This window comes from Microcaecilia unicolor, chromosome 3 (assembly GCF_901765095.1).
Source record: "Microcaecilia unicolor chromosome 3, aMicUni1.1, whole genome shotgun sequence".
NCBI classification, from domain to species: domain Eukaryota; kingdom Metazoa; phylum Chordata; class Amphibia; order Gymnophiona; family Siphonopidae; genus Microcaecilia; species Microcaecilia unicolor.
This window is the reverse complement of record NC_044033.1, coordinates 363,452,056-363,477,247: the sequence shown is the minus strand read 5'-3', so window position 1 is coordinate 363,477,247 and position 25,192 is coordinate 363,452,056. Positions and strand designations below refer to the sequence as shown.

General features: G+C 48.1%; 1 protein-coding gene across 2 annotated transcripts in view; it reads left to right on the top strand.

The window, feature by feature from the left end:
• Positions 1-18,161, top strand: part of CEP85L (centrosomal protein 85 like) — a 350,628-nt gene extending 332,467 nt beyond the window's left edge. For both annotated transcript variants that reach the window (XM_030198550.1, XM_030198549.1), the window contains exons 11-13: positions 2,069-2,176; positions 12,660-12,873; positions 16,349-18,161. In XM_030198550.1, the coding sequence (XP_030054410.1) occupies positions 2,069-2,176; positions 12,660-12,873; positions 16,349-16,512 (486 nt within the window). In that variant the 3' untranslated portion in view covers positions 16,513-18,161. The remainder of the gene's footprint in view (positions 1-2,068; positions 2,177-12,659; positions 12,874-16,348) is intronic.
• The last annotated feature ends 7,031 nt before the right edge of the window (positions 18,162-25,192 follow it).

Here is a 25,192-nt window from a genome sequence, read left to right as displayed (position 1 = left end):
CCTGTTTCTCCTCCTACACTTCAGTGAAAAAACTTTGGCCTGCTATTGAGGTCTCTGGCCAAAGTTTATGGGTTGAGGAGGGATGGAAAGGGAATCAATTTGGCCAGGAAACTGTATGAGTTAGACCCTGGTCTTTTTCATTATTTACCGTCCTGTAAGCAGGTAAAAGTTTGAATGCCTGTCACCAGTGCATGTGTTTTTATCCATGTGTGTTAGGATGGTAGGATTAAGTTAGAGGAAGAAAAATCATGTGTGTTGTTTTGCATTGGAAAAATACCCACACAGAAACAGGTGCCAGTTTGTGTATTTTGTGTGTGTGGTGCAGTAATCAAAGAAAAATATGAGTGTACCCTTTTTTTCATTATTGTGGCAAACACTACAGTTTGTGTATCTACTCCAGAGTTTTCATGTGTAAACTCCCTGCCAGGAAGAATGAATGGGGAATTAAAACTAAAGCCTCTCAATGTATTTTATCAGCACAGCATGGTCTCCTGCATTGTGAGGGATGGGCGTTGGAGGGGAGGGGAAGTGAGGGAAGTTTTCAAAGGATCTTTCTTTGTGTGTAACACCTGTTTACCTATAGAGAATCCCTTTGCAAATATATATATAAAATCTGTTAGGGCTGTACATCGATTAAAATTCTAATCGTGCAATTAACCCTTCCTCCCATCCCCTCCATGGGCAACCTCTTATCCCCTCCCCTCTATGGGCACCATCTCATCCCCTCTCTTATTTATTTGTTATTTATTTATTTGTTGCATTTGTATCCCACATTTTCCCACCTATTTGCAGGCTCAATGTGGCTTACATAGTACCGTGATGGCGATCGCCAATTCCGGTAAGAGAAATACAGAGTGGTCTAGTGTTGATGTTCATAGATGACAGAGTATTTTAAGTGATCAAGGAGAGAGAGTTAGATTTTGTCCAGTTCTGGTAAGAGTTTCGATTGTTTTGCAGAGTTCAGGAGTTTAGGTTGTTCTTTCTGGTATGCCTTTGTGAACAGGTAGGTTTTTAACGATTTCCGGAAGTTTGTTAGGTCGTGCATTCTTTTCGTGATGTTTGGAAGTGCATTCCATAGTTGCGTGCTTATGTAAGAGAAGCTGGATGCATAAGTTGTTTTATATTTTAGACCTTTGCAGCATGGGAAGTGGAGATTTAGGTAAGAGCGTGCTGATCTTTTTGTGTTCCTGGTTGGGAGGTCTATAATGTCTGCCATGTAGGCTGGTGCCTCGCCACGAATAATTTTATGAGCTAGGGTGCAGACCTTGAACGCAATTCGCTCTTTGATTGGGAGCCAATGTAGTTTTTCTCGTAAGGGCTTAGCACTATCATATTTCATTCTTCCAAATATGAGTCTCGCTGCGGTGTTTTGGGCACTTTGGAGTTTCTTCAAGATTTGTTCTTTGCATCCAGTGTAGATTGCATTGCATTAGTCTAGGTGGCTTAGAACCAATGATTGTACCAGGTTACGGAATATTTCCCTTGGGAAGAAAGGTTTTACTCATTTAAGTTTCCACATTGAATGAAACATTTTCTTTGTCCCCTCCCTTACATCCGCTTTTGCCTCAAGGCCCACCCAGCAACTGGATGCACCATCTGTAGCTGGTGGGCACCCAATCACCTAAAGTGTGGCTGTTAGCAGTGAAAGAGCTACTGCTGACACTGGCACCAGAAGCATGCTGGGTTCTCACACATGTACAGTTCACACGTTGAGCCACTGACAGTCATACATTAGGTGATTGGAGCCACTCCAGATTTCTTCAGCCGGTGGGGCTTGGGTATCCCTGCCAGCTAAGGTATTTTTTATTTTAATTTAAATGGGGGAGGAGGGAAGACGAAAGGGGGACATGTTTGCTCCCCCCCCCCCCCCCCCCCCCGATTTTTGGTTCTGGCTATACTGCTGCCTTGATGTATGAGTTAGTTATGCATATATATATATTTGGGATATTTTAAAAAATTTGCCAGTACCTGCATAGAGGAGAAGTATGCACATACTATTTATATGTTCATGTAATTATAAAATTTCACCCTTTACTGTACAAATACTTTTAAAAAATATATATTCTAGGCTACAAAAGAGAAACTTGGATTGGAGAAACAAGCCGTGCAGAAAATGGAAAGTGAGCTGGCAGAAAGAGAGCAAAGCCTACTGAAGATACAGGAGACTCTGCTTGAAGTGAGTAGTTGGGATTCCTGTTTTTGTTTTTAAAGTAGTCAACTTGAGTGACTTAAGCAGTCACCTAGGCTTATCTGCTCTTCATGAACCTGGAGCAATAAAGTGTCAGCGAAACTAACTGAATTAATCCTGGGTATTTTCTCAGAAATGTATTTGGAGCTTGGTACTCATAAAGAAAACCTTTCGTCCACCCGAGTGCTTTTAATTACTGCAAACCTGTGAGTTTTCCAGTTGAACCTGATCAGGAGGATAGAGAGGCTAATTTGAGAGGGGTGGGGTGATGTTGCACACCTACAGGATATCCAAAGTGAGTGATACATTTGCTGACGGGTAGCAAACACATAACTCGCTTATTCATCTATTTCCAGCCCCTTATACAGATAAAATCATGCCGTTTAACTTGCTAAGGGGGAAAGTTATCAAAGTGCATTAGGGCTATAAGCATGTTATTTGCCCCTTAATACATGTTAAAGGAAACTAATGTGACAAATTATCATAATGCAGGATAGTGAATGATACATACCTGTAGCAGGTGTTCTCCGAGGACAGCAGGCTGATTGTTCTCACGACTGGGTGACGTCCGCGGCAGCCCCCACCAACCGGAAGAAGCTTCGCGGGCGGTCCGCACGCAGGGCACGCCCACCACGCATGCACGGCCGTCTTCCCGCCCGTGCGTGACCGTTCCCGCCAGTTGAATGACAAGCAAAAATGATGAAACGCAACTCCAAAGGGGAGGAGGGAGGGTAGGTGAGAACAATCAGCCTGCTGTCCTCGGAGAACACCTGCTACAGGTATGTATCATTCACTTTCTCCGAGGACAAGCAGGCTGCTTGTTCTCACGACTGGGGTATCCCTAGCTCTCAGGCTCACTCAAAACAAGAACCCGGGTCAATTGAACCTCGCAACGGCGAGGGTACAACAGAAAATTGACCTACGAAGAACAACTAACTGAGAGTGCAGCCTGACCAGAATAAATTCGGGTCCTGGAGGGTGGAGTTGGATTTACACCCCAACCAGATTCTGCAGCACCGACTGCCCGAACCACGTTGGGTATCCTGCTGGAGGCAGTAATGTGATGTGAATGTGTGGACAGATGACCACGTCGCAGCCTTGCAAATCTCTTCAATAGTGGCTGACTTCAAGTGAGCCACCGACGCTGCCATGGCTCTGACATTATGAGCCGTGACATGGCCCTCTACAGTCAGCCCAGCCTGGGCATAAGTGAAGGAAATGCAATCTGCTAGCCAATTGGAGATGGTGCGTTTCCCGACAGCGACCCCTAGCCTGTTAGGGTCGAAAGAAACAAACAATTGGGCGGACTGTCTGTGGGGCTGTGTCCGCTCCAAATAGAAGGCCAATGCTCTCTTGCAGTCCAATGTGTGCAACTGACGTTCAGCAGGGCGGGTATGCGGTCTGGGAAAGAATGTTGGCAAGACAATTGACTGGTTAAGATGGAATTCCGACACCACCTTCGGCAGGAACTTTGGGTGAGTGCGGAGCACTACTCTGTTGTGATGAAATTTGGTATATGGAGCATGAGCTACCAGGGCTTGAAGCTCACTGACCCTACGAGCTGAAGTAACTGCCACCAAGAAAATGACCTTCCAGGTCAAGTACTTCAGATGACAGGTATTCAGTGGCTCAAAAGGAGGTTTCATCAGCTGGGTGAGGACGACGTTGAGATCCCATGACACTGCAGGAGACTTGATAGGGGGCTTTGACAAAAGCAAGCCTCTCATGAATCGAACGACTAAAGGCTCTCCAGAGATGGCTTTTCCTTCCACACGATAATGGTAAGCATTAATCGCACTAAGGTGATTCCTTACTGAGTTGGTCTTGAGGCCAGACTCTGATAAGTGCAGAAGGTATTCAAGCAGGTTCTGTGCAGGGCAAGAACGAGGTTCTAGGGCCTTGCTCTCACACCAAACGACAAACCTCCTCCACTTAAAAAAGTAACTCTTTTTAGTGGAATCCTTCCTAGAGGCAAGCAAGACCCAGGAGACACCCTCAGACAGGCCCAACGCAGTGAAGTCTACGCCCTCAACATCCAGGCCGTGAGAGCCAGAGACTGAAGGTTGGGGTGCAGCAACGCTCCGTTGTTCTGCGAAATGAGAGTCGGAAAACACTCCAATCTCCACGGTTCTTCTGAGGACAACTCCAGAAGAAGAGGGAACCAGATCTGACGGGGCCAAAAGGGCGCTATCAGAATCATGGTGCCCTGGTCTTGCTTGAGCTTCAGTAAGGTCTTCCCCACCAAAGGTATGGGAGGATAAGCATACAGGAGGCCGGTACCCCAATGAAGGAGAAAGGCATCCGACGCTAGTCTGCCGTGTGCCTGAAGTCTGGAACAGAACAGAGGCAGCTTGTGGTTGGTCTGAGAGGCGAAAAGGTCCACCGAGGGGGTGCCCCACTCTCGGAAGATCTTGCGTACCACTCTGGAATGAAGCGACCACTCGTGCGGTTGCATGACTCTGCTCAGTCTGTCGGCCAGACTGTTGTTTACACCTGCCAGGTATGTGGCTTGGAGAAGCATGCCGAACTGGCAAGCCCAACGCCACATCCCGACGGCTTCCTGACACAGGGGGCGAGATCCGGTGCCCCCCTGCTTGTTGGTGTAATACATTGCAACCTGATTGTCTGTCCGAATTTGGATAATTTGGCAGGACAGCCGATCTCTGAAAGCCTTCAGTGTGTTCCAGATCGCTCGGAGCTCCAGGAGGTTGATCTGCAGATCCTTTTCCTGGAGGGACCACAGACCCTGGGTGTGAAGCCCATCGACATGAGCTCCCCACCCCAGGCGAGATGCATCCGTCGTCAGCACCTTCGTGGGCTGTGGAATTTGGAATGGACGTCCCAGGGTCAAATTGGTCCGAATGGTCCACCAGAGCAGTGAAGTGCGGCAACTGGTGGAGAGGCGGATGACATCTTCTAGATTCCCGGTGGCTTGAAACCACTGGGAAGCTAGGGTCCATTGAGCAGATCTCATGTGAAGACGAGCCATGGGAGTCACATGAACTGTGGAGGCCATATGACCCAGAAGTCTCAACATCTGCCGAGCTGTGACTTGCTGAGACGCTCTGGTCTGCAAAGCCAGGGACAGGAGGTTGTTGGCCCTCGCTTCGGGAAGGAAGGCCTGAGCCGTCTGTGTATTCAGCAGAGCTCCTATGAATTCCTGGCTGGAGATGGGACTTTGGGTAATTTATCACAAACCCCAGCAGCTCCAGGAGTTGAATAGTGCTCTGCAAGGACCGGAGGGCTCCTGCCTCCGAGGTGTTGACCAGCCAATCGTCGAGATATGGGAACACGTGCACTCCCAGCTTGCGTAGATACGCCGCTACCACCACGAGGCACTTTGTAAATACCCGTGGGGCAGAGGCGAGCCCAAAGGGCAGCACACAATACTGAAAGTGCCGTGCGCCCAGGCGGAATCTGAGATACTATCTGTGAGCTGGCAGTATCGGGATGTGAGTGTATGCGTCCTTTAAATCCAGGGAACATAGCCAATCGTTTTTCTGAATCATTGGCAGAAGGGTGCCCAAGGAAAGCATCCTGAACTTTTCTTTGACCAGGAATTTGTTCAGGCCTCTCAGGTCTAGGATGGGACGCATCCCCCCTGTTTTCTTTTCCACAAGGAAGTACCTGGAATAGAATCCCTGCCCTTCCTGCCTGGGTGGTACGGGCTCGACCGCATTGGCGCTGAGAAGGGCGGAGAGTTCCTCTGCAAGTACCTGCTTGTGATGGGAGCTGAAGGATTGAGCTCCCGGAGGACAATTTGGTGGCAGGGAGGCCAAATTCAGGGCGTATCCGCACCGCACTATTTGGAGAACCCACTGGTCGGAGGTTATGAGAGGCCACCTTTGGTGAAAAAATTTTAACCTCCCTCCGACCGGCGTACGGACACTTTGAGGGCGGCTATGTTCCCATGGATCCAGTCAAAAGCCCGTCCCCGGCTTTTGCTGTGGAGGCGCAGGGGGCTGCTTAGGCGCACACTGTTGACGAGAACGAGCGCGCTGGGGCTGTCCCTGTGCCTGACGAGGCCTTCGGGCCGGCTGGGTGTACCTACGCTTGGTAAAAGCATAGGGTGCAGCCTGCCGGGCCCGGGAAAAACGTCCACCTGCTGAGGTGGATGCTGAAGGCGCCCGGTGGGAGAGCTTGTCGAGGGCGGTTTCCCACTGATGCAGTTGGTCCACCAGCTGCTCGACCTTCTCACCAAAAATATTATCCCCCCAGCAAGGGACGTCGGCCAGTCTCTGCTGGGTGCGGTTGTCCAGGTCAGAGGCACGCAGCCATGAGAGCCTGCGCATCACTATACCTTGGGCCGCAGCACGAGATGCCACGTCGCAGGTGTCATATATACCCCTGGACAGGAACTTTCTGCACGCCTTCAGCTGCCTGACCACCTCCTGAAAAGGCCTGGACTGCTCCTGCGGGAGCTTGTCAACCAGGTCCGCCAGTTGCTTCACATTATTCCGCATGTGGATGCTTGTGTAGAGCTGGTAAGACTGGATGCGGGTCACGAGCATGGAAGATTGGTAGGCCTTCCTCCCAAACGAGTCCAGAGTGCGAGACTCCTGCCCCAGGGGCGCCGAGGCGGTATCCCTCGAACTCCGTGCCCTCTTGAGAGCAGAGTCCACGACCGCCGAGTCATGAGGCAATTGGGGCCGCATTAACTCTGGGTCCGAGTGGATTCTGTATTGGGACTCTGCTTTCTTGGGGATGGTGGGATTAGATAATGGTCTCATCCAGTTCCGAAGCAGTGTCTCTTTAAGGACATTGTGCAACGGTACCGTGGAGGACTCTCTAGGTGGTGATGGATAATCGAGGATCTCGAGCATCTCAGCCCTCGGCTCATCCACAGAGACCATGGGGAAGGGAATGCATATAGACATATCCCTGACAAAGGAGGCAAAGGAGAGGCTCTCAGGAGGCGAGAGCTTCCTCTCTGGTGAAGGCGTGGGGTCGGAGGGAAGGCCCACAGACTCCTCTGAGGAGAAATATCTGGGGTCCTCCTCCTCCCCCCACGAGGCCTCTTCCTCGGTGTCGGACATAAGCTCATGCAGCTGAGTCCTCAACCGGGCCCGGCTCGACGTCGAGGCACCGAAGCCTTGGTGTCATCGAGCGGTGGACTCCCGCGCCGGCGGGGACGAAGCTCCCTCCATCGACGTCGACGGGGACTCCACCTGCGTGGCGGTCAAGACCGGCGTCGAAGGCCTCGGCACCGGGCTAGAGCTTGCCGTCGCCACAGTCAACGGATGGCTCGGAGGCACTCGTCCAGGCCCGCTGCCGGGAAAGACGGGGGGGCCGGTAGAGGCGTCGGTGCCGGAAGCTGCTCGGGTCCAGGAGACTGCACCGAAGTGCTGGGACCCTGACGGGTCGGTACCTCCACTACCGAGGGGGACCTTTCCTCTTGACGCTGACGCTTACTCGGCGTCAACTCCTCTCCGGCGCCGGGGGCCGGATGTATCGATGGCGACCGATGACGGTGCTTCTTTGGTTTCTTGCGATGCCCGTCATCGGCGCTGGGTGGAATGGAGGAGGAGGAGGTCGATCCCCCTCGGTCTCGAGGGACCGGGTCAGACAGGGTTCGGTCCCGAGGGCCATGAGCAGAGGGAGTGACCGGGGCCGATTGCCCACGCGGCCTCTCACCCCTACCGTCACCGGAGGACCGGCGGGCCGACGGGACCTGTGCTCCTGGGGTCGATGCCATCGGTGCCGATTTCGCGGATATCGATACCGGTACCGAAGAACCGGCCGTCGAGGTCGACGTCGAGGGGCTGGCGCAAGTTCCAAAAAGACGGTCCCGAAGAACTTGCCTCGCAACTTGAGTCCGTTTCCGGAGACCAAGACACAAAGTACACGACTTGGTATCGTGCTCCGGCCCGAGGCACTGGAGGCAACAAGCGTGAGTGTCGGTCTGCGAGATAGGCCGGCCGCACCGACCACACTTCTTAAATCCACTCGGGACTTTCGAGGACATCGACGGAAAAATCGCGTCGGCGAAATCAAAGTCGTCGATGGTGGCGGTAAAATCACACCTCGAAAAACAACTCGACCGCGCGGCCACAAGGCCGCAACGCGACGCCCCTGCTAGAAAACGAGGGAAAAGTACAGCGCGTTCTCTTTTTTTTTTTTTTTTGAACAGAAGAAAAATACTTTTGGGGAACACGCAACGAATAAAAACGAAATTAAATGAAGGTTCGCGAACAACGCGACGGTTTTCCGGGGCTGAGGAAGAGAGAGAGGTGAACACGTCTCTCTCCAGGCGCGGAAAAGAAAAGACTGGCGGGAACGGTCACGCACGGGCGGGAAGACGGCCGCGCATGCGCGGTGGGCGTACCCTGCGTGCGGACCGCCCGCGAAGCTTCTTCCGGTTGGTGGGGGCTGCCGCGGACGTCACCCAGTCGTGAGAACAAGCAGCCTGCTTGTCCTCGGAGAAAATTAAGTCACCATGGGCTACATAGTAATGAGATGCAAATACATGTAAAGCAGCTCATTACTAAGTAAATTCTATAACACATCTTGCATTATATCTGGAAAAATAACCCCAGCAAAAAGTTGGATTCTTTTTTTACCATCCCAGGAGCATTGGGACTCAAAATGTTGCCCCCCCACCCCAAAGGGTTCCCCCCTAACCCTGGGAGCCTACCAACCCATACTTGGTGGTCTAGGGAGACTTTGGGCAGGGGCGTTCCTCCCCTTGCCAGCCCTGTTTCTATGCCTCTAGCAGTAGTCTCATGGCGCTGCAACAGTATTACCATAAGACTACCACTAGGGGTGCCATTTTGAGAGATAGCCCAAGGACTCCCAAGACCACTAGGTATGGGCTAGTAGACTCCCTAGGTTGGGGGGGGGGGGGTCCTTTAGAAGGGTGGGATCTCAATGGTGAAGGAGGATTTTGATCACAGGATAGAGGTGTCATCAGGAGGGTTTGTGAACAGGGTGGATGTCTTATTGCCGGGGGGGGGGGGGGGGCTTATTATTAGGGGAGAAATCTCATTGGGGAGAATGTGATCAGATGAGGGTGCAGGTGCTGCTTGGGGGTGGGAGGACAGCACTGTGGTGGCCCATTTAAGAAACGATCCGGTAACTCCCAGGCTGATTAGTCCTTTATCACGGGAATCAGCAACCTGCAATACGGAGATACTTCAAGGTTGGTGACTCCCATGGTAAAGGACTAATGTTGCGTGCAGAGCAATTCCATCGGCCTGCATATAACTTTTCCCGAGAGAGCCCACATTTCTTCAAGGACAAACAGGATATCAAATACTATAGTTAGGTGATGTCCCGCTCTCCTCAGAGAACACCTGCTACAAGTGTGTAACTTTGCTTTAGGTGTTTTGCTGTCACTTAAGCTAAAACTATACGTAGCCGTTTACACCAACAAAAACACGGTGTAAATCCCGGTGCATGAATTTAGGCGCACTGAGCCATATTCTATAATTATGCGTGCAAATTTTGGAACGCCCACAAAACGCCCATTTCCCTACCTATAACCTGCACACATTAAAAATTAGGCGCAGTGCATTACAGAATATGTTTAGCGATTTGTGTGTGTAAATTCTAATTATTGTCAATTAGTGCTCCTTATTGCTTGTTAAGTGCTGTTAACAACACTGATTGGCTTGTTAACCCAATCAAGTTATGCACGCAGTTATAGAATCCACTTGGATTTCGGCGCAGAACTCTAGGAGCACTTTATAGAATCTGGGGGTAAATGTATAAGTGGTTTAACCTGCCAGAATTAATTCCTGGTCGGTTAAATCACTTCTTTGGGGCTAACTGGTCATATTCAGTGGCACTTAACCAGTTAATGCCACTGAAAAGTTCCAGTTAGTGCCCAATACAAAACCGGGGCGAAGTCAGCACTTGGACAGTTAAGTGCCAATATTCAGCATTTACTGGTCCTTTTACAAAGGTGCACCAGCAGTTTTAGGGTGTGATAATCAGCGCACGCCAAACGCTGGCGATACCCATGGAACTATATGGGCGACTCTTAACTTTTAACGCGTGCTTATTTTTAGCGTGCGCTAATAACGCTAGCACGCATTAGTAAAAGGACCCTTTAACTGGCCAAGGTAACCGCATAAATAGGATCACATAAAAGTCAGTCCTATCTGTATGTAGCTAGTTAAGTGCTAAGTATTACTCTTAACCAGTTATGTTTTTGTCGGCTCCGTATGCCTGGAAACTCAGTGCCGGAGCCTGAACATGACCCCTGGGGCATAGCCAGACCTCAAAGTGGGGGGGGGGCACGTTTTGACCCGCCTCCCTCCCCCCCACCCCCCGCCGCAATGCCACTAAAACCGAACATGCACGCGATGAGAGGGAAACAGGGCAAGCAATGTAAGGAGAACAGCACTGAAGAACTGCTTCATCTGGTGGGGTTGGGGACCCTCGCCAGCCAAACCAGGGGCCCTGGATCCATTGGGGGGGGCTCAGGCCCCCATGGCCACCTGTAGCTGCACCACTGCATGGCCTGGCATTGAATTTGCAGGAATAACGCCGGTGCCAGCAAAGCACTGGTCGCCACCAGCTGAATATCGGGCCATGTGTGCTTTAAAAATAGACGTGCAAAGTAGGTGTTGTAGTTTCCGGTCAGACTAGTTAACTGGATTCCATTGCTAAATATATGAATATAATTAAGTGCCACTGCAAACTGCTGAGTGGTTAACCTTTGGTCCGACTACTTGATGTTGAGGGAAAAGTTAACTGGCTAAACCAAGAAGATGTCAGGAAACATGGAAGGAGTAAGTTAAAATTTTAGCCATATGGGGGTAATTCTGTAAGGAGCTGCCTAGATTTAGGTGGCAGATACATCTGCAAATGCCAGTAGAGTAGTCATTTGCGGGTGTTGTTGGAGTCTTTTACAAAATATAGACACCTATTAAGAGCCTATTCTATAAAGGAAAACAGACTTCTAGTTTTCTTCATATCTATTTAATTATTTATTTTATTTACAATTTTCCATCCTGCACTATCCCACAGTTCTAAGTGGGTTACAGTCCTTACGTACACAAAAATTTACATGTTGTGTACTAGTCAAATAGCACTCACCAAAACAGTAAAATCACAGCATATTTAAAAGTGTAATAATAATAAAATCTCAAATCAGGCTAACTAAAGCTTTAGCAAAAGGAAAAGCTATCAAGTGCTTCCTATACTGTGCAGCAGAGCTATTCCCCTGGTTTCTTCTGGTAGTGCATTCCACAATATCCAAACCCTCTACATAAAATATGGAGGATCGATAAGTATTTGGTCTAATAGTTTTAAAAGAAGGCACATCCAGTAGTAATCTTTTTTGAGATACAGCATCCAGAACTGAATGCAGTACTCAAGGTGAGGTCACACGATGGAGTGTGATACAGAGGCATTATAGTACTCTTGGTATTATTTACCATTCCTTTCCTAGTATTTCATAGTATTCTGTAATTTATGTGTGTAAATGTGCACCCCACCCAAATGAATCCCCATCGAATAGCATATAGCCAGAACATAGTTATTTATGTACATATTTCTTCACACGTGCGTGTAAATTACTAGAATATTGGCATTTATGCACATACTTTCCACCTAAATCTAGGTAGCTCCTTGTAGAATTACACCCCCCTGTCCCTCAGACAGTCAGGGCTGCCCAGAAGGTGGGTGGAGGGGAGGGACAAGATTCTCCAGGCAAGGTGTCTAAGGAAGGCTGGCTGATTTGTTTTTGTAAAAATCAAGACCCCCCCCCCCCCCATACTTTTTAAAACAGCAGTTCTTCACTGGCAGTGAGCACGAGCAGCCAGTGACCGATACACATGGCTTGCGCCAGTCGCACAGCCTTTCCTGTGATGCAATTTCCTGTTTCTGCAAAGGCGGGAACACACCAGAGGGAAGGCTGTGGGCAGTGTTGCCAGGTGGGCGGTTTTCCGCGACCCACCGCGGGAAATTTTTGCCCGCGGCGGGTTGCAGTTTTTTGGGCTTCTTTTTTGTCTTTTGGGCGGTTTTTTAGGCGTTTTTTTCGGCCACGGGGGCGGGGTTAGTGATGTTTTGGGCGGGGTTAGTGACGTTCTGGGCGGGGCCGATGACGGGGGAGGCGGGGCCAATGACGGTGGGGGCGGGGTTGATGACGGCGGGGGTGATGGCGCGGGGGTGGGGTGTCAGGGGCGGGGTTTGAGTTTGGGCGGGTTTGGGCTGGATTTAGGCTGGTTTGGGTGGGAAAAAAATTTTCCACCTGGCAACCCTGGCTGTGGGGCCTGCACAAGCAGTGTGTATCAGCCACTGGCTGCTTGTGCTCGCTGCCAGCAAAGAACTGCTGTTTTAAAAGGTACAGTGAGGGGGCCTCGATTTTTACAAAAAAGGGGGGGGGGCAGTGGTGGACCTCTTGTTTGCTCTGGGCCCAGTTTTGTCTCTCAGTGGCTCTGCAGACAATAGCTGGCCTTATTTTATGAGTGTTATAAGATTATAAAAATGCGCTTCTGACGTCAGTTGCTTTGTTGTCCCCCAGAACCAAAGACTACGAGAGGAGAATATATGTCTGAAGAAACAGGCACAGCATAAAGAGCAATCCAACCAGCCCCTGTTAGAGAAGATGCCAGCAGCTGAGCAGTGTTTGAAGGAAATGTCTCACTGCTTGTTTGACTTGAAAGCGCTGTGCTGTATTCTTAACCAGAGAGCTCAGGGGAAGGAGCCTAACTTTTCCTTACTGCTGGAAATGGGATGTAAGTGGCTTTAATAAGTATAAACAAATGAAATCCTGTGTTTAGTGCTTATGAAGGTGAATGCTGCTGAGACTTGTCAGTCCTTTTACTAGTTCTGGGTGTCCCAAGGGCATAATCGAACGGGGCCGGCCATCTCTAAGGGTGGCCATTTCCGAGGATGGCCATCTTTCGTTTCGATAATACGGTCGGGGCCAGCCAAATCCCTTAGAGATTGCTGGCATTGGTTTTCTCCAATAATGGAAACTAATGCCGGCCATCTCAAACCCAGCCAAATCCAAGCCATTTGGTCGTGGTAGGAGCCAGCATTCGTAGTGCACTGGTCCCACTAACTGAATGGAAAAAGCCCTTCCCTTACTAATCTGGAAAGGAACGGGCATGCATGAAGGAAATTACATGCAAATGAGCTGCTCGCTGTTAGCTCATTTGCACACGATTTCCTTCCTGAGGGTGCCTGAACTGCCCAGATGTCCACCGGAGGGAATCGGGGATGACCTCCCCTGACTTCCCCAATGGTGATTAACCACCTTCCACTCCGAAAAAAACAACTTTTCAAACTTTTTTTTTTAGAGTATGTCCTTTGCTATGCCTCTGTCCCTGTGACAGCAGTTGAAGATGTCCTTCCCTGCAATGGCAGTTGAGAAAGTCCAAAATGCCTCCAACACCCTCTTTATTTATTTATTTGGATTGTGTATCACAAGTAGCAGCAGTGGGATTTGAACCAGCCACTTCGGGATTGCCAGACCAGTGCTCTAACCACTAGGCCAGTCTGCCACTCCTCCATGCCACTTCCTTGAAATTTGGTTGTCCCTGTAGGGGGGCAGTTCAGGATGTCCAAAATGTTTGAAAGAAGGACGTCCATACCTTCGTTATGCCTCTGCTGACACACACATACCTCTCCCTTCCAGGGGCCTACATACTGCCCACCCACCCAGTGGCATAGCTACGTGGGGCCTGAGGGGGCCGGGGCCCCCGCAGATTCACCCCAGGACCCCCCTCCCGGCGAACCCGCCGCCGCCTACCTTTACTTTTGCTGGCGGGGGATCCCACTCCCCGCCAGCCGACGTCTTCTCAGTCCTTCCTGCTCTTCAATTTGTTTGCTGACGTCCTGCACGTAATTGTACGTACAGGACGTCAGACTCAGAGAACAGTTCTGTTCTCTGAGTCTGACAAATTGAAGAGCAGGAAGCAACTGAGAAGAAGACGTCGGCTGGCAGGGAGTGGGATCCCCCACTAGCAAAAGTAAAGGTAGGCTGCAGCGGCGGCGGGTTCGCGGCGGGAGGGGGGGCGGCAATGTCGGCGGTGGGGGGGCGGCACCAGGGGGGAGGGCTAAAATGTGCCCCCTCCCCCGGGCTCTGGACCCCTCCCCCACGGAAGGCTGGCTACGCCCCTGCACCCACCCCCACAGTGATGGCCAAATTTCAAGAAAGTGGAGTAAAGTGAAGTGGAGTGGAAGAGTGACAGATTGGCCTAGTGGTTAGAGCACTTGTCTGGCAATCCAGCGGTGGCTGGTTCAAATCCCACTGCTGCTACTTGTGATCCAAAATCCAAATAAATAAAGAGGGTGTTGGAGGCATTTTGGACATTCTCAACTGCTGTTGCAGGGAAGGACATCTTTAACTGCCGTCACAGGGACAGAGGCATAGCAAAGGACATACTCTAAAAAAAAAAAAAATTTGTAAAGGTTTTTTTGGGGTGGGAGGTGGTTAATCACCACTGGGGAAGTCAGGGGAGGTCATCCCTGATTCCCTCCAGTGGTCATCTGGGCAGTTCAGGCACTTTTTTGGGACTTGGACCTAAAAGAAAAAAGGGACCAAATAAAGCGGACCAAATTCTCGTCAGGGCCGGCTTTCTTTTTTCCATTATCATCTGAAGCTGGCTATCTCGTAAGCATGCCCACGTCCCGCCTTCTGTACACTGCCGGCACGCCCCCTTGAAGTTTGGCCGCTTCCGCAACGGAACGCCGTCGAAGGTGTCAAAAATCGGCTTTCAATTATACTGATTTGGGCGGCTTTAGGAGATGTGCGGCCATCTCCCGATTTGTGTCAGAAGATGGTCACCCTTCTCTTTCGAAAATGAGCTGGATAGTGTATCTGTATTTAAAATACAGTATTATTTAGTAGAATTAACCAGCAGCGTGTGAAGAAAACCTGTACACTTCTTAACGGCAATGCGATGACATATCCGGGGGAGGGGGGTGGTCTGTTGGACATGCCAGATGATCGGATTAGCAAAGGTTGAATAATCGAGACTGCACGGTATTTATGTGCAGGACATCTATATGAGAACTCCTAAAGCAAATATTTATTAAGGCAGCATAGGCGCTTATGTGCCTTTGTAAAATAATCATTCAGAACTAGCCCTTGCATTGTCCAAATACCAGTGCACAAATTTACACCTCCTCCAAAGTGGATATAAATGTGTGCATTTACTCTGTACCTGTGTATTTTATAAAATATTCATGTACAATTCAATTTTGTAGTACTATGGACCATTCTAAGAGACTTATAAAGGTACATATATAGTCACCTTTTCCCAGAGAATGTCAAAGTAGCCGATCCAAAATGTTGAGACTGACTGATTTTTCATGTCACGGGCCCATAAGCGGTCTGACAAAGTTACATATTTTGAAGGATCCTTCCGCTCCTCTCAGGAAAACTCTGGCCTCCGGCCCAAGTTTTCTATATGATATTCCACTTAGGTACAACTCCCTGTAATCCTCCAGGTGTACCCTTCAACCTGAGGTATGTCAGCAGTACTATTCCAGCACAGCTCCCGAGATATCCGCCAGGGAAATTATCCCAGCGGTTTCAAGAATGCAATCCCAAAAACAAACAGTTTAGAAAAAGTAGTTTTCAATAATGCAGTTCCACAATGGGTAAAATCCCCCAGGCACACATGGCTATGGGGTAAGACAACTCTTACCACGTGGCCTTGCAGTGGGGAGCCTTTACCGCCACCCATTGAGGTGGCGATAAGGGTTTCTGCGCTAACCCAACGGTAACTGGGCAGCGTGGGGAGATGCCCGGTTACCGCCGGTTTATTGCCACGCAAGCCATTTCCGGGGTTTTCTTTTTCCCCCAGAAATGGCACGCGCTCAGATTGGGACTACCGCCGGCGGCCGCATTGGGCCAGCGGTAGTCCCGGAAGAGTGAGCTGTAAGCCCGTGTTGGGCTTACCGCCGCTGTGTAAAGGGAATTCAGACTTTTCTATCAACATTTTGTAGTTCTTTTCTGTAAATATTTTCTGTTTTGGTTTTTTTTTTTTTTTTTTTAATTGTAAACCATCTTGATCTGCCAGTTAGCAAAGGTGGTACAGCAAATCTGAATAAACTAAATTAACAATAATAAAAGGACCAGTGCATCTCAGAGCAAGGAAAGCCAAGAAAATTACAATAGACCTCCTCTCTGAAAGGAATGGAATCATCTGTAGGATGTTTTTTGACCTTTATTTTTACAACTCTTGCTTTTCTTTACAGCAGTGAACAGCTGCAATGAGGAAACTGAGAATTTTCATAGCTCAGAAGCACTTTCCAAGAAGCTATCAGACGTGCGCCAGCTGCGGAAAGACATTGACGAGCTGAGGACGATTATCTCGGATTGTTACGCTCAGGACATGGGAGATAACTGCGTTACCCAGTGACACAGCACTGCTGGCCTCATAGCAATAATGACTCTGTTAACAGTAAATGCTGCTTTAGATCCATTTCCTTGCATTTCTAACAAGCCATATTGGAAAACTAAATTGCCCATGAACTGCGCTCACTTATCTTGGTGGAAGGAAAGAGGGGAAGGAGGTTGCTCTGCATGTTGTAAATGGGGGAGGGTGGAGTTAACAAAGACAATGGAAAAGTATGACAACCTATAAAAAAAAAAAAGAAAAAGAAATGATTTTCCTTCTTTTAAACTACTGAATGCAGGACCATGTAGTGCATATTGTTAAAATCAGAGGGTTAGAAGTATGTTACTCACTGCAGCTACTTCAGCTAGCGTAATGTCATTATCTGAGTGGGTTCCGAAATCAAGTTTTCTAAGGGGGATGCACTGTGGGCTTTGACTTTAAAGTGAACTGGGATCTGGGGTGCAGGGAAACATTTGAAGCTGCTGCCGCCCAGGCCAGCCAGGGTCCCTACAGTAATGTCTGTAGAGACATATATCAGTGCAGTCGGCAAAGTGCGTATTTCTTGAAACGAGGATGATGGGCTGATTTTGAACTTCACACAAAGTCTCTGGTGTTCTGTAGCACTTACACAGGCAGGTTCACCTCGCTGGTCATTTTTTTGTTATTTTCTTTGTTTAAGAATCATTTTTTCCAACTCCTGGCCAACTTTGTGGCATTGGAAGTTGATACATCCTGAATCTGACAAACAGAGTATGTCTGTAGAACATATTTTGAGAAAAGCTGTGACCAGACAGTATTATCACCTAACTTTGGTTTCCAGTGTTTCTTTTCCTTTGTATTATAGCACTTGCAGTATTTGATGTATAATATGTGTAGTACACTTGAAGTGGCACCCTGAGCTCCTTAATGCTACTAAAAGAGGTTTTAAAAATCCAGGAAGAGTGGAAGAAATGCGATGCATGAGCCAAACATGAACCACAAATGACCTTTGCAGTGCAGTAGTAGAGTGTTGTTACAGACCTAATTATCTCTCAGTCTGATCTCTGAAATGCAAGTCTGCTCATGTCTCGATGTGCCTCGTGTTAGATGTACTCCTGTAATGTAAGTAAGGGAGCACGCATCAAGGCAGCGATGCATGGCTGGCAAACTGATTACAGAACAGTCTCTGTAGTCCCACAGGGTGTTACATTTAATACAGCGCAGTGGGCAATAGAGGCTAATGCTGATGCCTGAGAAGCTGAGGGGTCAGCCTTACGCCTTGCTTCAGCTAAGGGACAATCTAGAGAGCTGGTGCAGTCGTGGCTAATGAATAGATGCTGTGCAATTGTGTGTGTTCTTTTGTGGACGGTCTTCTGTAGGTGAAGAAAATCGTTCCATTTTTTTCTGTGCTTTTGAAACTTTACAGCAGTATGGAAAATGCACTTTCAGTGTCTGATTACTGTCATCAAGGCTGTGCTAAAGAATCTTGAAAATGGGGGATTGTTTCCTAAGCATGACAAAGACAGGGTGAATTTTTGTTACATTGCAGAGTTCACCATTGTCGTCGTAAGAGCATGCTTGGATGTCCAGTGTCAGTAGATCGCTTAAAAATGCCAGGGGGTTATTTTTTTCCAGGGTAATGAAAACTGCCTTTTTTTTTGGTCTTCATTTTTAGGGGCTCCCAATACAGGTATAAAGGAGGTAGTTTTTATGTGCCATTTTACCTGCAGAAATAAGCATTGAGACATGGCCCGATATATATATATGTGTAAAGGTGTATGCAGACAGACTAATATCCATAGTTTTACCCAGATTAAAGGAAGGCATTCCTGGGGCAGAGCTAGATCTTACGTATTTATGTAAAAATATAAACATTCAGATGCATATAAAATAAACCAGAGCATTTGAATGCAGGGGCGTATCTAGACCTGACATTTTGAGGGGGCCAGAGTTAAAATTGGGGGGCACTAAGCATACAGGTTGAGTAGTGCTTGGTATACTGCTAAATAATGCTTTACAGTGTTCTTGATGATGGGTTACTAAGCACACAGTCAGTCCTGCATCAATATAAACCACATACACGTTTATAGAAACCTTGGAAACACTGACATTTTTAAACAAAGGTGCATTATCCCATTATAGTAGACTTCAGTCTGGTCAACCTCTAAACACACATCATAGTGTCCTGCAAAATAATTACTGCAGTGGCATATCCTTCAAGACCTGCATCACCCTTGCTCTCTATACCCCACCGTCTGTCTCATAGCTCCCCCTGTCCTTCCCTACTCCACCATCCCCACAGTCCAACCTCAATTCTGCTATTCTAACCCTACAACACCAGCCAACCCAGCATCACCTCCTGTCCCCAAAGTTTTTTTGTTTTTGTTTTGTTTTTACCTCGAGTCTCTGGATTCTCTGGACTGGAGTAGACCGCAGGCAGGCAGTCACAGTGGTGGAGCCTGGCTATCAAATTGCCTGAGGCTGCACCGCAAGGGAGAGGCTTCAACAGCTAGGCAGGGCAGGCAGGGCCAGGCACTATAAAATTGCCTGCACCGGCTGAGCACCGCAAGGGAGAGGCTCCCTTCAGTACTTGCTGCTGCTGCAGACACAGATAGGCAGCGGATGGTGGCTTCCTGGTGGTGCCTGATGGGCTCTTCTTCAGTGCTCGTCGTGCTCTACTCCTCCTCGTCGTCCTCCTCACTCGTCTATATGAGATCCGATTTTGGCGCGAACTGCAAAGGCGCGACGCGAGGCTGGTGAGTAGGGCAGCAGTGAGGCACGAGGCGTGCGTGTGTGCATCTCCGTCTGATCGTGCTGCTGTGGGGGGCAGGGCTCTTCACGCCGCGGAATCACCGGATCACTCGAGGTAAACGCTCTTGCTGTGACATTCTGAGTCACATGAGGGCAGGAGCTGGTGTGTGGGGGCCACAAGGGTAGCTGCTAGCGTTGCTGAAGCTGCCTGGAACACGCAAGACGTCGTTTAAAGCAGCAGCAGCAGCAGCAGCAAATTGAATTTTTTCAATCAGGCAGAGTAGAGGGGGCCTGAGAGAGGAATGCGGGGGCCTGGGCCCCCGAGGCCTCACGCAGATACGCCCCTGTTTGAATGAGCCCGAGGGCAGATATACATCTAAGGGGCCCTTGTTAATAGCTACTAAGTGTTATAACCCGTCAGCAGAGTAAAAAATCCACACTAGCTGTTTGAGGGGTGGGACAGGTTGTGTCAGTGTTGGTGCCTCATGCTGTCACAACAGCTGATAGTGTGATTGCACGTAACACCACCTCAAGAGGTAATATTAAATGTAGTTGAGCTAGCAGCAGTCCGGTAGCACAGCCACTGCACAAATGAGACATATTAGCAAGCCACAGCAGTTCACCTTCCACCCCATGATCTCTCTCCCTGGTCTAATCCTCCAAGCACATAACTCCCCCCCCCCCCCCCCCACCAGTCTGATTCCTCTCCCCACCCCAGCACATAATTCCTCCTGATATGATCCCCCTCTAGCACAGAGCTCAACTTTTCCCTGACTCCATGACCCCCCCCCTCACCTTGGGATTTAACCAGGGGGACCACTCCCAGCCCATACCAGGGATCTCTTCCAGGTAAGTCCCAAGGGGTTCTAGGAGGGAGGGTCGCTGAGAGTTGGAGGAAGGGTTAGTTGGACACGTGGGTGGGGCTTGGCCTTGGAAGTCAGGCTTATCTGGAATTCCATCTGGGGATGGGGGGGGGGGGGAGAAGTAGCCTAATGGTTAGTGCAGTGGACTGAAAACCTGGGGAAATGGGCTCAGCTCCCACCTCCTCATGACCCTGGGCAAGTCACTTAACCCTTAATTGCCCCCAGGTACAAAACTTAGATTGTGAGCCCACTAAGGATAGAGAGAGTATCTGCATACAATAAAATGTAAACCCCTTGTGCCATTTACCATTTCCTTGGACAAATTCCTGGAGGAAAAGTCTTCAATGTCAACATGACTGTATTTTCTCATGATGTTTATGATGATACTATCCAGCTTATTTTCAAAAGAGAAAAACGCCTATAGTGCGACCTAAATCAGGAGATAGACGTTTGTCTCGCAAAGGCGTCCAAATCAGTATAATCGAAAGCCGATTTTGGGCGTTTCCAACTGCACTCTGTCGCGGAAACGAATAAAGTTGATGGGGGCGTGGTTATCAGCCGAGGAGAGATGGGCGTCTTTAGCTGATAATCGAAGAAAAAAAAAGGCGTTTTGACCGCGATTTTGGGTCACTTTTTTTGGACCCTTTTTTTTCACGAACAAGTCCCAAAAAAGTGCTCCAACTGACCAGATGACCACTGGAGGGAATCGGGGATGACCTCCCCGGACTCCCCCAGTGGTCACTAACCCCCTCCCACCAAAAAAACTCCACTTTAAAAACTTTTTTTCCAGCCTGTATGCCAGCCTCAAATGCCGTACCCACCTCCATGACAGCAGAATGTGTTCGATCCTCTCACAGCCTTTCCCTGGGTCAGATGTGGCTCTCGGGTGCAGTACAGGGTCACATCAGCATTGCATTGTGGTGGGTGTAGGGTATTGGGCTCCATGATTTCATTAGCTTGTATTACAGTCTCACGATGTTGGTAGTTGGTAGGCTCTTCTCCCATGGTGCTTTTCCCCCTGCCTAATGGGTCAGAGTGTGCCCTGTTGTGTTTTCTGTTGTAGTCCATGCGGTAGTGGCCATTGTTGTAAGCCAGTTTTAGTTCCCTTTCCTGTGTTAGCCACGTTACAGAACTTAGTTCTTACCTTGAATGTGGTTGAAAGAGGGCATTGTACAGCATTCTGCCAGCTCTGACCTACTGCTAATCTCAGTACCAGGGAGACTCGTTGCCAGTGGGGCACAACCTCTGATCTGCAGTTAACTGTGAGTAAAGGCGGTTATTCCAATAAAGGACGTTTTTGGAGAGATTAGTCTTCAGGTGTCAACTGGTGTGCCAATGTTATATAGCAGCAACCAGTCCTAGAGGACTGCGTGTATGCAGGTCCCTGGAGCACTTTTAGTGGGTACCGCAGTGCACTTCAGCCAGGTGGACCCAGGCCCCCCCCCCCCAACCTGCAACACTTGTGCTGGTAAATGGGAGGCCTCCAAAACCCACTGTACCCACATGTAGGTGCTCCCTTCACCCCTAAGAGCTATGGTAGTGTTGTACATTTGTGGGTAGTGGGTTTTGGGGGAGGGGGGTTAGGAGCTCAGCACCCGTGGTAAGGGAGCTATGCATGTGGGAGCTTTTTCTGAAGTCCACCGCACTGACCTAGGGTGCCCAATTGGTGTCCTGGCATATCAGGGGGGCCAGTGTACTACGAATCCTGGCCCCTCCCACGACCAAATGGCTCAGATTAGGACGTTTTTGAGCTGGGCGTTTTTAGTTTCCATTATCACTAAAAAAAACAAATGCCCAGCTCAAAAACGTCCATTTTTTCGAAAATACGGTTCGGCCCGCCCCTTCACGGACCCGTTCTCGGAGATAAACGCCCATGGAGATAGGCGTTTCCGTTCGATTATGCCCCTTCACGAGAACTGAAATTCTTTATGTTCTAAGGGGGCAATTGTATAACTTAATGAGTGCCAATTCTATAATGGCAGCTAGGTGTGCCTAAGCCATTATCGAATACTAGCACTAGTTCAATTATAGCTCATCTTCAGATAACGCTTTTAGTGCAGCCCCAGGCTTCGTTTTCCACTCTCTTCCTCTCTCAGTTGCCCAGAATACGCTGTAATTTTTAACTGCTAATCCATATTACTCTGGGAAATGATCAACATCTTTCAAAAAGACCCTATGAAGGGATGCTTTTTGTAGGACAAGCATCGGGCCTTCTGTTAGATTTTGAATTGTAAGTAATTGTGTTCCCTCTCTCAATAGCTCATTAGGAAAACAAATTTCACTCCTGCATGGCTCCGTCACCTTATAAATCCATTTCCCTAGATCTGTTTGAATGTCAATAACGTCTGCAGCTTGTTTCAGCTGTACCTACTACTACTATAAATCATTTCTATAGTGCTACCAAGCTTTAGGAAGCAGTGACCTTGCAGGGTCAGCAAACAGTGGACTAGAGCTGCGTAGCAGTAGAAATATTGTGCATCCTGCCTGTGGATTTGGAGATTGTTTTATCCCACAGAGAATGAATAGAGAAGGTTCTTCAGATTGTATTTATTTAGAAGTTGACTTTAGCAGTTAACTGAGGCACTGGTCATTGAAAACACAAGTAAAATGGTGTGCTAAGTGGTTCTCTGAAGACTAGACAATGTATGTAATATGTTGATCAGGTTCAGCATTTGAGCCATTAAGAATACCTCGTGTAAATATGGTGGTTGTGACTGAATGAAAGTAAAATACAATGATTGTGAAAATAAAAGAGCCGCTGGATGGTTCTTGCTTTTAGACCTGTTCTTCTGGCCTCTCCGTTTTCATTTTATTGCTTTTTTTTTATGAGTAGAATTTACAGCTAGAATTTTGAATGCCAAAGTTCTATTTATTGAATACAGTTTCAATGTTAACTAGTATTTTTCCACTGGAATCTTTTGTAGTTTGTTTTTTGGATATGTACAGAGCCTACAGAGTATAATAAATTTTCTTATAAAACACCTGTGTGATGTCTTTTGTCTCTGTCCCTGTTCAGTTCATTTCTGTGGTGGCTCAGTTTACATGCCCCGATGCCGTGTGCCTAGCACCAATTCTGTTATGGCATCTTGGCACCAGAATTCCATGTTTAGGGTCACCCTCTTATTCCACGTGTACACCTCCTTGCAATTAGGCACTGAGGCATTTAGGTGGTACTTTATAGATTAGCACCTAGTGGAGGAGTAGCCTCATGGTTAGTGCAGTGGGCTTTGATCCTGGTGACAATGTTCAATTCCTTCTGAAGCTCCTTGTGACCTTGAGGCAAGTCACTTAACCCTCCACCCTCCATTATGGTTTATTTATTTGTACTTGCATAACATAAAAACATAAGAATAGCCATAGTGGCTCAGATCAATGGTTCATCTAGCCCAGTATCCTGCTTCCATCAGTGGACAAATCCAGATCACAAGTATCTGGCAGAAACTCAATTAGTAGCATCATTCCATGCTACCAATCCCAGGGCAAGCAGTGGCTTTCCCCATGTCTGTCTCAATAGGGAACTTATCCAAACTTTTTGAAAACAAAATAAATGCTTCTATAAGAGTGCTCAACAATTTTGCAAAGGCAGATTTTAAACACTTTTGACCAAACAAAGCAAACAAAACATTCCGGAGAGAAATCCAAATATTCCTGTGCTGATAAGTCCACTGATCATCACGGACAGCTCCGTTTTTCTATCAAGGATCCTTTAAATAAACAAATCCACAAGGCAGTTGCAGTCCATAATGCAGCTATTGATATAAACAATCTTCTTCAAAAAAACTGAAGCTTCAAACACAGATGAAGATGAATCTTGGAGACAGCTCTACACAAGACTTGTGTTTCGCCAGTAGGTGTCCTCAGGAGCTGTTCATATCGCTACCGCATAGCAATGTCTATTCTATTAATAGCAATGCTTTGTTTGGTTATAAGTGTTTAAAATCTCCCTTTGCAAAATTGTTGAGCACTCATACATAAGCATTTATATTATAAGCATAGTAGTTTAGGAAGTTTATGTATAGTGCGTGGTTTCAACATTTCCAGAGAAGATTGACTGTATATGGGGGTTTAACCGAAGGTGGGATAATTTGAAGTGTGCAATATAGTAAGTTTGTAATAATCTATTCTTTTCTGGTACAGTTAGTATGTAATATTGAAGATTAGTTACAGTGTAAGTTCCCAAAAAAAATTTTTCCAAACTTTTTGAAACCCAGATACGCAAACCGCTGTTTCCACATCCTCCAGCAATAAGTTCTAGAGCTTAACTATTAATTGAGGGTCCCCTTGTCTTTGTACTTTCTGAATGCATGAAAAATTGATTCATCTCCACCCGCTCCACACCACTCAGGATTTTGTAGACCTCAATCATATCCCCCTCTTGATTTTCAGTACCATGAATTTATGGACTCACTTTTAGCAGGTAGTCTTGTTGCCATTTTTAGTTTTTACTGTCCCTGAAGTTGTCCTTGTTTGTATTTTATTATATGTGTTTTTTTGTGTGTTTGTGCTTTGGATAAAGGCAGTATATAAATACAATTCTAATTCTATACCGCAGTAACTAACTGGTAGATCTCAGCGATGTACCATCTGAAGGGGTCTTTTACAAAGTGGAAGTAAGCCCAATGTGAGCTTAACACATGCTAAGTCTGAACTACCACTGGCCCAACCAGCTGCCGGTGGTAGTTCTGGGTTCAGGGTGCTTCATTTTTGGTGCTCCACAAACTTTTAATATTTTTTCTAGCGCAGCAGTAACCCGGCGATAATCGGGCATCACTGGGCGGTAAGTGCTTGCTGTAAGAGTTCGTTTACTGCATGGCCATTTTGGGGGGGGGGGGGGCTTTTTGCTTGCTGTGGTGAAAAGGGCCCTGGCATGCAGGAAAAACAGCTCCCACTGCTACTGCAGGGCCCTGTTTCCTGAAGCTTAGTAAAAGGACCCTGTCACGGAACACCTAGCCACCCGCCTGGGGCTACCCTGCCACCACTAAAGGGTCTATCCCCAGCACAGTTCAGGTCCGCCTGCAACTGCCGCTTGTGCTCTACACTAGTACCCTCCTCCCACTGACTGGATCCCAACCGCCTCTGGGCATGTCTCCTGCTCTCAAATTATCCCC